Source organism: Enhydra lutris, unplaced genomic scaffold, assembly GCF_002288905.1.
Source record: "Enhydra lutris kenyoni isolate GAN:26980312 unplaced genomic scaffold, ASM228890v2 scaffoldscaffold13, whole genome shotgun sequence".
Taxonomy (NCBI): Eukaryota; Metazoa; Chordata; class Mammalia; order Carnivora; family Mustelidae; genus Enhydra; species Enhydra lutris.
In genome coordinates, this window is record NW_019154097.1 from 3,077,619 (window position 1) to 3,089,871 (window position 12,253).

At 55.7% G+C, this 12,253-nt stretch overlaps 1 protein-coding gene across 4 annotated transcripts in view; it reads right to left on the minus strand.

The window, feature by feature from the left end:
- Positions 1-221: 221 nt before the first annotated feature.
- The window catches only part of LOC111146386 (ciliary neurotrophic factor receptor), a 39,359-nt gene continuing 27,327 nt past the window's right edge, over positions 222-12,253 (minus strand). For 3 of the 4 annotated variants that reach the window (XM_022501915.1, XM_022501916.1, XM_022501917.1), the window contains 6 exons: positions 6,290-6,407; positions 5,950-6,116; positions 4,617-4,780; positions 1,156-1,336; positions 567-735; positions 222-472 (listed from right to left, as the gene is read on the minus strand). In XM_022501915.1, the coding sequence (XP_022357623.1) occupies position 472; positions 567-735; positions 1,156-1,336; positions 4,617-4,780; positions 5,950-6,116; positions 6,290-6,407 (800 nt within the window). In that variant the 3' untranslated portion in view covers positions 222-471. Of the gene's footprint in view, positions 473-566; positions 736-1,155; positions 1,337-4,616; positions 4,781-5,949; positions 6,117-6,289; positions 6,408-12,253 lie in introns of those variants that run through there. The other variant, XM_022501918.1, reaches the window with a different exon arrangement.

Here is a 12,253-nt window from a genome sequence, read left to right on the forward strand (position 1 = left end):
GGTGGGGGAGTGAAAAGTGTGGGTGCTGGGGGGAGGGGGATGGCTGGGCCCCCCCAGCATCAGGAGCTTATAATCTGATGGTGGCAACAGAGACCCTGGGACAGACAGGAGGCTAGGGCAGGAAGAGAAATTATGGATGTGAGGGGTTCCCCTCAGACCCCCCCAAGGGCTCCTGGGAGTCGCTGGCATTGGAGGGTCCAGCCCGAGGGGCCAGGGTGGGGGTGGGGGGTCTTTGGTGGGTGGGTTAGCTGCGGGGTCCTCCTCCCCTGAGGGACCAAGGAGGGCCAACGTGGTGTGGCAGGGCTAGGGGGTGGCAGGCCCAGGCCTGCCGGGGTCTCTACAAATTATGTTTGAAGAGAATGCAGAAGGTCCTCCTGCCCGTGTGCAAAATAGAAACTGGAGTCTGCGGGCTCAGCTCCGGCCTCCTGCTCCTCTGCAGGTGCGCTGGCATGTCCTCACGGGATGCCGGGCTCTGGGGAGACAGGGCAGGGGGCTGTGAGGGATGAGGGTGGGATGCAGGGGGTCCCCTCAGGCTCCCCTCTACCACCCAGCCTCACCTGTCTTACCAGATCAGAAGACTGTTGGCAGTGGCGGCAGCGGCAGCCAGGGCCAGAGTTACAGGGACACTGATCAAGAAGGGTGCTGAGGGTCCTCCGCCGCTGCCCAGCTCCCCAGGGTCACAAATCTTCGTGGTGGGTGGGGGTGCCAGTGAGCTGGTGGTGCTGGTCGTGGTCTCTGGGGAACATGGAGGGAACTCAGGGCTGGGCCGGGGCTGCAGTTCAACCCAGGTCTGGGGGCTTCATGAAGCACACTGTTCCTGCTCCCTGTGTTAGGCAAGTACTGCCTCCCCCGTCAGACAGCCCCTGCTTCCTCTCTCAGACGTGTCCTGCCTCACCCACCAGGCAGATCTTGCTTCCCCATGGCTCTCAGATGACCCTTCCACCCGATGGCCCCTACCAAGAATGTCCAGACAGCAAGGACCGGGACCAGGACCAGCTTCGGTAGGACAGACAGACAGACAGGAGTGTGGCAGCCCGCAGAGTGCCTGGGGCGGAGGCTCTCAGGCTCTAAGTCCTGGGAGGATTTGGAAGGTGGGAGATAAAGCCAGGTAACAGCACAGGCCCCCTGGGGGAATCGGGGCGAGGGGGGGCTTACCCGGAGCCTGGGCCTCAGTGGTGAGGTGTCGTGGCTCCTCAGTCCAGGGTGTGGCATGAGCAGCCACGCTCCAGTCACTCCATGTCCCAATCTCATTGTCCTTGGCCGCCACCTGGATGATGTACTCCTTCCCAGCATAGGCATCTGTGATGGTGTGCGTTGTGCCATCTGACAGCTCTACCTGCAGCCAGACCACAGGATGGGGGTGGGGAGCCCTGGGGGTCAGGAGAGTGAGGTACCCCCAGAGGAACTGAGAACACTTCTGGGGAGAAAAGAGTGAAAATCCCCCTGCTGGAGGAAAAGAGAGCTGCCCCGGAGGGAGAAAGAGGATATCGAGAATATTCCCGAAGGCGGGTAAAGAAATCTTGGGGAAGAGACCCCAAGGGAAGGAAGAGGATCCTGAAGGAAAGTAAGAAAATCTTTCAGGAGACCAGGAGCACCCCCGGGAGAACAGAAGGAGGACTTTGCTCAATGTCTCAACCCTGCTCAACCCTGCTGTCATCCCAGCTCCCTCCCAGCGCCCAGCCTGAGCCCTGATCTCAGTCTCTGCCTGGAGGTGACAAGAGTAACAGGGTAAGAGAAGAGCTGGTAATGTGCTTAGAAGAAAGGATGTAAATACAGATGTGGAGCTAGGCTGCCTGAGTCCAGGTTATAGCTCCGTCCCCTCTCAGCCAGGTGACCAAGTGACTTAACCTCCCCATGCCTTGTTGGCCTGATCTATAAAATGGCATTCCTGACCTACCTCACAGGACTAGGGTGAGGACTCAGGCGCATGGGAAGCACCTAACACACTTCAGCCAGCTCTGTCGTCATCATGGGTTCTAGCTCAGAGCCTGGCTTCACAAATGCCCCATGCGCCCACCAGCCTGGCCCCAGCTAGGCCTCTCCCTCGGGAAGGCCACAGTAAGGTAATCACCCTGCCTGAGGCAGAAGGGTGGGGGGGCAGCTCCCAAGCTGCGGGACAGCAGGACAGCTGCTCCATTTCCTCCTAGAAGCATCACCACCCCACCCCCGCCTGGGCCAGCCCTGTTCTGCTGGTCTCCCCCACCCTTCTTGCTGGCCTGCCTGTCCGGCGCCCCTCCCAGTCCCAGGCTGGGCTCTGGTTCATCTCAGCGGCACCCGCTGCCTCATTAAGCCTCCTCGTAAACAGGGGCAGCCGGCAGGGGCGGAGGAGGGGGCTGCTCTGGGCCACGTCTGGCTTCAGGGCTTTCTTGGTCCCTGTTCCAATCTCCCTTCCCGGAACACTGGGGTCTAGGCTACCCACCTGACAGGCCGGGAGTACAAGCATGCATGTGTGTGTGTATTCACGTGTGTGAAGATGGGTCTAAGGAAGCCCCTCCAATAACCTGACCCCTCCCCGCTCCCATCTGTGGCCTAGAGGAGGAGACACTGGTAAAGGTCAGGGTCAGGGTGAAAGTCATTTAGGGCCCAGAGCTGGGCTCAGTCAGTCCTACTCCCAGCTCTGGAAGATCGAGGGACCCCACAGACTCTCCCCACCCTGGAGTTGGGTCCCAGTTCCTCCTCTGGTCCCGTATACCCTTTAGCCCTCCAAAGATCACCTCTGGCTGAGTAGACACAGAGAGAGCTATAGAGAACAGATCAAATTAGCACCTCATTGGTGGGCACCATACACTGCTAGAAACGTGGCCCAGGAGTCCAGTGCTTTCCTGGCAGCCATATCCCCTAGCCTCCAGCCCTTCTTGCTAGGTTGTCACTGATCCCTTAATCCACACCCTTAAGAGAATGGCTCCTCACTTGGCAGGAATTCTCTAGTAGCTGGCATCTGCCTCAGAGTCCTCCCTTCAGTCTGCCGTGGCACATGTCACACTCGCCCTCCAGCCTCCCTGCTGAGTCAGGCCAGAGCAGAAGATACAGGGAACCCATGCTGGGTCCCAGTACTTGCCCCGCCTTGTCCATGCTGAGAAAGCCCCTGCCAGACCTCATGGTACCCATTCCTGTTCATCCTGGCCTACAGCTCTCACTTCCCTCTGAAAATCCCAGTGATGTTTTTCTCTGCTCTCCCCTCTGTACCCCCTTCCGATCATTCACCTGCTTCTCTCTAACATAAAGGATCAGGCAGAGTAGATTCTATTCAGAGTGAAAGTCAAGTTCAAAAGAGCCATAAATCAAGCCAACTGTAACGCCAACAAGCTATGGAACAGGGCAAGCACGCCAGCGGCCATACATGCTCTTACCACAGAGTCCTCATACTCTGTGCAGCTCACATCGGTGTGGGGGTAAGTCCTTCAGTGTGTGCTCTTGGCATGTTAGTCACACACATGTATGGAGCATGGTTGCTGCTGGGGACCACGTGTACGTGTGCATGTTCCCGTGTGTGTGGTGGGCGGCACGCCAGGTCCACCGCGAGGCGTGTGCGCCGCGATGCGCGGGGCTGCTGCCTGTAGCTCGTTAGCAGGGGAGGGGGGCTTGTGAAACTAGACCCTGGTTATTAGCAATGCATTAGGCGCGGGCAGCTGGCCAGGCGGGAGGGACTCCGGACTCCGTCAGAGAACATGTGAGCAGCCTTTGTGGGGGCCAGGCCTACAACCCGGACAGGCACCCTGGAATCAAATTACGTACTTTAAAGGGTAGCTGGAAGTGGGGAGTGAGGAGATGGGACTGGAGCCCAGTGGGTGGGTTGATCCCTGGGTACCAGCCCGGGTTAGCCTGCAGAGCACCCTCACAGCCCCATTCCTAGCCAACAGACCTCATGGGCCAGAAAGAGTGCCTGCAGCACTATGGGCCCAGGGCTGCCAAGGAGAGGGAACCCTAAGTCGGCCCCAAACGCCTGGCTGCTCCTCAGAACGACTATAGCTTGATTAACATCCCAGACCACAGGCTGACCCCAGACCGGCCCTCAACCACTGCTCCAATCCTGGCCTGGGATACCTCCCGACCTGTAAACTTGAGTGGACCCCTCAGTTACATCTGACTTTGGACCGTGACACTAGTCATGGCCTGAACCCATACCATGGAACAAGTTTGACGCCACTGCCTGATTTTGACCCCTTGAGCCCTTGAGCCCGTGAATCCTTGAGGACAGAGATGTACTGCCCCTTGTGTCCAGTACAGGCCCACTGCCTGGGCCAGAGTCTAAGAGGGAGATGCCTGATCAGGGCTGAGAGCCAGAATTAAGGAAAGGGAAATCCTACCTGTCCTGTCTGCCATCTCCCTTCTGGGATTTCTCCCCATTACCCTGGGAGCCACAAAATAGATGTGTTCCCATCACACTCATGGACATCACAGGGAACCCTTCAAGGCTTCAGATCAGGATACCTTCCTGAGTCCCATCCATCCTTCCAGGCCCATCTGATCCCTTCTCCCCGAGGAAAGAAAGTCTCTCTGGCTGCGCCCAGTCTTCACACTGGAACAGCGGCCTGCTGATACTGGTGTATGGACCCCCTCCCGTGCCATGCAGCTCTGACTCAGGTGCTTGGGATGTGGGCAGGGCACACACTCACATGTTGCCACTGGTCCAGGATGAGGGGTCGGTAGCGCAGAAAGAACTTGAGAGGAAAGGACTCAGGGTCAGGCCAGGTCGAAGGAGTCTGCCAAGTCACCTCCAGCCGGCGAGGGTTGCTGGGTACTGGTCGGGCTACCACATTTTCTGGAGGGTCAGGCTTCACTGTTAAGGAGACACAGCTTCATTATCTCACTAATTGCTGGGAATGACCCCACTTTGTCAACTCCAGTCGCTATGTCCACCATCTTACATTGCCAACCACTGTCCTAGTTGTCACAGTGGCCACCTCTCTTCTCTGCTGTCAGTGCTGGCAACTACCATTAACAACCGTCTCATTATTTCCACCTCTCACATGCCTGTCACCACCAAGGACTGTCACTACGGTCACTGTCACCAGCTCATGATAGTGATATCCCAAATTTCATCCCATCATCCCAACCCCATGCTAATAATGACTAGCATCCCAATTACTGGGTCTATAGGATGGCTCCACCATTACCAACATTACCTCCATTGTCCCCTGGGTCACCCCCTCCTGCACCAGCATCATACACTCCCCTCAAGCTTGGCTTTTCACCTCAACTCTTCCAGTTCCAAACTGAGATACACTCTTCCCTGGAAGAGCCTGGGCTTGAAACTGCTCTTGAAGCTGGTCAAGGTTAAGAGACAGTCCACAGTTGTGGCAGATCTGGGCTGAGAACATGATGGGAGTCTAAGGGCCCAGCTCATGTAGAAACAGTCTGGGGGACCCCAGCCATGAGGGTCTGGCTGGGATGGGGCAGCAGCAGGCAAGGGGTCTGGCTGAGATGGGGTAGGGGAAGGGGTCTGGCTGGGGTGGGGGAAGAGGAGGCAAGGGGTCTGGTGGGGATCGGGTAGGGGAAGGCAAGAGGTCTGGCTGGGATGGGGGAAGAGCAGGCAAGGGGTCTGGTGGGGATGGGGGTGGGGTGAGGGCGGTATCTGTCCCAGTCCTGTCTCCTGTTCTGACACCTCATTCATCACATGCCGTAAGGAAGCCATTAGCGTGGGGTGGGGGGGAGGCTGCAGCTGCACAAGGGTCTGGCCCAGCCTGCCCCCCTCCCCCTCCTATATACTCTGGGAGCCAGAGAGATGATGGGAAGAGCTGCTGGAAAGGTCTCTTGGCCCATGCAGGTAAAGGACGTTCACGCCAATGTTCACAGGTCTATACATGTCATGAACACATGTCTATATGGGCCACACATACCATGCACACATGTGAACTTCCCTCCCAGTGCTCACACACACCTCTGGCACACATCCACTTACACACTCCCACCGGAGTGTGCTGCAGGGACCAACCCCACCCCACGCACCAATGGTGAACTCGTCGAAGGTGATAGCTGTAGCATTGTGGCCCAGGGCATTGCTGACACTTATCGAGACCTTGTACTTGATGGTGGAGAACAGGTGCATGTAGCGGATGTGGCAGCGGTTCTTGAGGGCTGGGTCCTTCTCACAGACCATGATTTTGGAGCCGTGCCTGGGGAAGGGTGAGGCCCAGACACTGTTACCAACATCAGGGGTCAGGTGCGGCAGAGGTTGGGGGAAGGTCAAGCCCAAGGCTGGGCTAGGGTCTGGACTGAGGGCACGGTGGGTGGCTGGAGGAGAGGTGAGAGGTCGGGGTGGAACGGGGTCACAGGCAAGTCTACTCACAGCACAGTCACATTGAAGGTGTTGGGGATGTAGGTAGGGGTGGGCAGATGCCAGCTGCAGTAGAAGCCCTTGGGGTAAGTGTTGGAACGGCAACTGAGCACGGGCTCCCGCGGCGGCACTGAGGGGTGAGCACAGCATGGTCAGGAGCCCCTAGTCCCCTGCACTAGTGTGGGGACAGGTGGGCCCCAGAACCCCAGCTCTCCCCCTTCAACCCATCAGCAATGCCAGAGGTTGGGGAGGGGTGGCTGTCAGCGAGGGTCTGAGGCTTCCCAGGCCACAGAGAGCCAGATGTTTAATTAAAGAAAAACAAGGGTTATATGAAGAGGGAGCCCCCCCCACCTGCTCAATGGAGGCGGGAACTGCGGGGAACAGGGGCTGCGGGCCTCAGCTCATCAATCACAGGACGGAGGTGATGTCTGGGGGAATCGGCCCCAGCCCCACATCTCTTGACACGTTGTGTCCATTCACAGAGAAAAACTTTGCAACGGAGGCTGCAGGGTGGGGGGAGGGGGTGTCCTGACTGGGTCCTCTGGTTGCTAGAATAATCAGAGTGCACTCCCTGGAGAAGAGTCATCCCAGGCTTCCCCCAGTAGAGATTAAGAAACATGAGGCCAAGCCCGGTGGTTCCCCAGGAACAGCCACACTGGGCAGCTAGGTGTCTACATGCGTGGGTGCACGTGTTACACATGTCTCCGTGACATCAATGATCCATAACGGAATGTAGGTACATACACAGGAGTATCTAGGGCATGGCTCAGACTGTGTGTCCATGTATGACTGACTGCATGTGTGTGCACATGCGTATTGAGAGGAAGCTATTGTTCCCTTGTTGCATACCTCACCCAAGCCCTAGCTCCCAGCTCTGCCATCACAGACCCCTTAAGAAGCCCCTTACTTGGTTAGCAAGGGTAGCAGCAGCCTGCAATCTAGAATGCGGAGTCCCAGAGAGAGATGGAGACCCACCTGGAGTCACACAGCAAGCCAGGGCTGGGACTCAATCCCAGGATGGGGCTACCCACCTACATGACCACATGTATACACACTTGGGAAGTCCTTTCTGCTATCCAGCCACACTTCTTGCTGCTGTGAGCCCTCAGCCCAGCTGTCCCACACTCAGGCATTGGATAAGGCGTGAGGACAGGCGGCTCAGGTTCCTGGAAGGAGGCAGCTTCTGTGATCTGACCCAGGCAAGGAATGTCCGTCAGTGGCTCCAGGGACACTGACACCTCCCTCCTATGTCCCCCTCCCCCGCCGCCCCACCCTCTGCCTGACAGGTGGACAGGAAATGGGAGGGGGGCAGTTCAATAAGCCAGGGACTGCGAAAGGGGGAGTACATGTCTATGCTTGTCGAGTGGCCATGGTGACACATGGGGAACTGTGGGCTTTCGTCCACAATGTACACGTGACTGTGACTCTGATTGCACGTACATGTCCAGTGTGTGGGAAGTGTATGTGTATCGGGGCTGAACCCCCAGGGCCCAATCTGGCTTTGCAGCAGGAGAGATGAGAGGGTCAGAGAGGCATCTGGGAAGCTTAGGTGTATGTAGCAGCTAGAGTGGGCTACGCTGTGGGCAAAGGTGTGGCTCTATGCCCCAGGCCTGCAGGGATTGCTAGAGCCCAGCTAAGACCCCCACAAGGGGCAACCTGCATTCTATCCACTGCTGTCTGCCTCCCCTGGGGAGCCTTCCTGGCCCTGTGTCCATCTTGTGTCTGTTCCATGTTCATCCTGTGTGCCTCTCATATCCCTTCCCTAACTGCCCAGGGACACAGAGGCATGAGGGTGGGGTGGGGGATGGTCAAGGACACAGGAAGTGCCTTGTGGGGGCCTGCAGGCCAGGCCAGAGTTGGCAGCCACCCCAGGAGAAAAGGACATTCTGAGGTCGGCTGAGAAGCCTCCACTCCGCCTCCTGCCACCACCCCCCCTTACCCCCAGCTTCAAAGGAGAAGGGTGCTGGGGGTGGGGTGGGTACTAAAGGCTGCAGAGTCAGCTCCTTGCTGCCTGGGACTCTCTGGAGGGCAGAGCCGGCCAAGGCACTGGACTCACAGGCCCGCCCCCTCCACCAGCCAGCCTCCCCCCTGACCAGTCCCCTCCACTCCCCCATGACCATCCTCTCCCGTGAGACCAGCTTCCCCCTCAAACCAGTTCCTTTCTCTGACTGGGCAGGTCACGGGGGACCAGGGGGCCAGGCAGGGCTCTGTCTGTCATCTGGCTACTCCTGCCTGGCCTTGGGCCCTGAGTAGGGAAGGGCTTGGGTTTCCTGACAGGGACCAGGTTTCTCAGAGGGAAAAGGAGGAAAGAAAAACAAAGAAAGGAAGAAAAGGAGTGACTTGCTGCAGCTGGAGCCCAGCTGAGGGGCCGGGTGGGCGGAGGTAGGGGTGCTGTGAGAGACCAAGTGTGAGGTTGTGGGACAGTGTGCGATCAGGCCTGTTATGAGTGGGCTGCAAGATGGGGAAGAAGCTGTTTTTAAGACATGGCAATTGTGAGGCTGTCTGGTAACTCTGAGAGGCTTCATGCATGTGACTAAAATCCTGGGCAAGCATGTAACCATGCGACTGGCTGTGTATGACTGCAGACTGCATTTGTGTGGGACTCTGGGCGGGCTGTTTGATCTCAGGCCCGCCTGGATGGGTCTGGCCTAGGGGCTGAGGCACTCTGAGAATACGTGTAAGTACGCCATCGTGTCTGGAACACGGGGACAGCACAACTCCATACCTGAAACACTGTATGTGAGATGAAGCTGAAGCCTGAACATATTTTTCAAACTGTGGGTGTGAGAAAGTGCCCGGAATTCCAAGTGTGTCCACACATATGAACTGACCACCACATGAGAACATGTTAGAGGCTGTGTGTGAGCAAAATCTCATACGCGTGTCAGGTCATTCTCTGGGCATACAGACATATTCCTGGATGCCCAGGCATCCCAAGCTGCCCCTTCTGGGGGCTCCTGAAATGCCCAAGTGACTGTGGCAGCCTGTGGCAGGACATCCTTGGGTCCCACACGGGGCCATGTGTGCGTGTGTGCGTGTGCCCCCGCTGGCCCAGGGTTTGTTTGTTTTCCTCCTAATTGGCTTGTTTTTCCATGTCCAGCCCACCAAACCGCATGTTTTTCCTCTCATCTCGCCAGCCCGCCTGGGCTGGAGCCCCCAGCACGCACGAGGCCTGCCCAGCGGCCCTGAGAGAAGGAGGGGCAGGCTGCCCACACCCCTGGCCAGGCCAGCTCAGGCTGGGTGGGGCAGGGTGACCCTTCCAGCTCCAGCCCTGCCTGGGCCCCACCCACACTCCTCCTGTCTGGCATCAAAGCCTTATCTCATGACATCTCTTAAGGCACCCCAACTCCTGGCTTCCTAGATGCCCCTCTCCTGCCTCCCACCTGTCTTTTTCCCCCCCCAGACATCTTCATCCACAAGCTGCTCTTTCCTTCTCAGCAAACAGGGCTGAGGGGGAAGCAGCGCTGCACCAGGGATTCTGAAGTTCCTGTCCTGACCAGTCAAATGCAAATATGTAAAAACTGGACAAGGAACTGTCCATGTCAAATCAGTAAATCACTCTGATTTGTTTTAGCTTAAAACCAGAAAGACACTGAATCAGCAGTGTCTAGTAAACCAAAGGATGGTACTAAAGGAAAGCAGGTGATCCTGTTTCCTGATGTGGGCACTCCTCTCACCATCCTGTCTGAGCAGCCGCCAGGGGGTGGGAAGGTGGACTGGGGGAAAGCAGTTCAGGGATCAGTCTGGTTAAGGGGACTTTCAATGGGATATTTTTATGATCAGTTTCCCCTGGAAATAGAAACATGAAAATCTTATATGTTTCAGATAAATATTAAATAATTTGGCTTCAATGACTCACAAATCAGGGGTAACTCTGTCCTATTCTCTGAGTGCTGGCTAGAAGAATAATTTGATATTGAGTGTTGCCAAACCCAGTCTTTTGTTAGTAATATAAAGTGACTGAGACAATCATGATTAACGTCCCTTGTTCCTCTGACCAGCTCTTTAGAAGGAAATAAGGTAATGAGAGATAAGTACCTGTTACTAATGCTACAACCAATTCATGGCCAGTTCTCCTCTGACAGGCAGAGCCCTGGGAGTGGTCAGCACTGTAAAAGGTCTGGGCTCTGGTCACAACAGGGCAGCTGTGGGCATGTCCTGTGGGTACAGACCACAGACATCACTTCTAGACCCAATTTCCCTCCAACGACCTTTCAAAAATCAAGTCATCAGGAATATGGCCTAGGGTCACCAAGGTCTAGCCATCATGGCCAGTCTTGTCCAACCTAAGGACTTCTAGGACTCAAATCGAGAAAAGAGGGGTGTCAAATTGGTCTCATCCTTTTTCCATGGCACTTTTCTGTGTGTAAGGACATGGGGCTAGGCTGAGTGTTCCACTTAGTCATGGTGGGCCCGGGAGAACTCAGGTAGGTTGGTCCCGTATTTCTCAAGCTGGCCGACAGGGGTCATTCCACCCCTGGCTTGCAACTAAGACACTTGGCTATGATTGCTATCTTTCTAGTTTAAACACAGGAAGGCTCTTCTGTGTGAAAAGGAATATCCCCACCAAAACGTATTTTCACACCTCCTCTAACCCCACCAGTGGGTAAGTGTTTTGGGGATGACAATGAGCAGTCCTTCAGTCTAACATTTCCCATGCTGTCCATGCCAGTCTCCTAACAACAGGGAAAGGGCCTGCTCCCAGGTTGCTCATGTATCTCCTTCCCTCAGCAGCTCCCAGGGAATAAAGAAACCACCCTCAGAAAGTGGGGTGCATCCCCCATATGGGGTGAGGCCAGAGAAATGTGAATCTTTGGCTCAAGGAAAAAAGGAATGGAACTTTTTTCAGAATATTCTGTTGGTGGGTGCCTGTCCAGCTGACCCTCAGCAACACTGAGAAGTTCCTCATTCCAACTTCTCCAAACCTTTCTTCTAAATCACATTCACTCACTTTTCCCTCTATCTTCCTGTTGGCTCCTTATTTCTTTTTGTGGCTCATCTCTCTCCATCAACCCTTTATAAAGTGATGATATTCAGGGCCCAGTTCTGGGTCCTCTTTTCTTCTCATCCCAGAATTCTTACTCTTGGCCATCTTACCCGCTCTGTGTCCTTTCTCATCTCATCCTCAGCCCAGGCCCCAGACCCTCAGATCCACTGGCTACAGCCATCAACTCCCACTGTCCCCCGAGGACCCCAACCCAACATATCTACAGCAAATGTCAGTGATGCCCTAGCAGATCCCTGGCCCATACCTACCACCCTCTTCTGCATTTATGTGCCTAAGAGCTTTCATTGGTCACTAAAATCTGCATTGCCTCCTGAGGCATCAAGCCAAAAGTGCAGGGGAATTAAAGCATCCCCACCCCCACCCCGGGAGACTCCTTCAACCAAGGATGAGCAGGAGTTACATGAGCAGTATGTAAACTTCTGATCTCCCTCACTGCTCAGGGGGGAGAACTCCCAGGTCCATGTCCTGCCTGGGCCCTCAGAGTCCCTGCAGGGCAAAGCTGCAGTTGCAGCTCCGTCTTTATTGGTCCCCTTAGCTTCCTTTTTCTAGCACTTTCTCATTTCCTTATGGTGTTTCTGCCACCTGACAAATAAACTACTTGCATATACACTCTCATCTTAGGATCTGATTCTAGGGAAATCCGAAATAAGATGACTTGCATACTACTGTCCAAACAGAACACACTATCTTTTTTTTTTTTTTTTAAAGTAGACTCCACACCCAGTGCAGAGCCCAACACAGGGCCTGAACTCAGGACCCTGAGAGCAAGACCTGAGCTGAGCTGAAATCAAAGTCAGACGCTTAACTGACTGAGCCACCCAGGTGACCCCAGAACACACCATCTTTTCCTCCACAGACCCTTCCACCTTGCCTCTGTTGCAGTGATTGGTAGCACCAGCCATCTTGATTCCCCCTGCTCTCTACGCTCCTGTCTTCTCTACCTCCAATGCACCACCAACTCCTGGCAG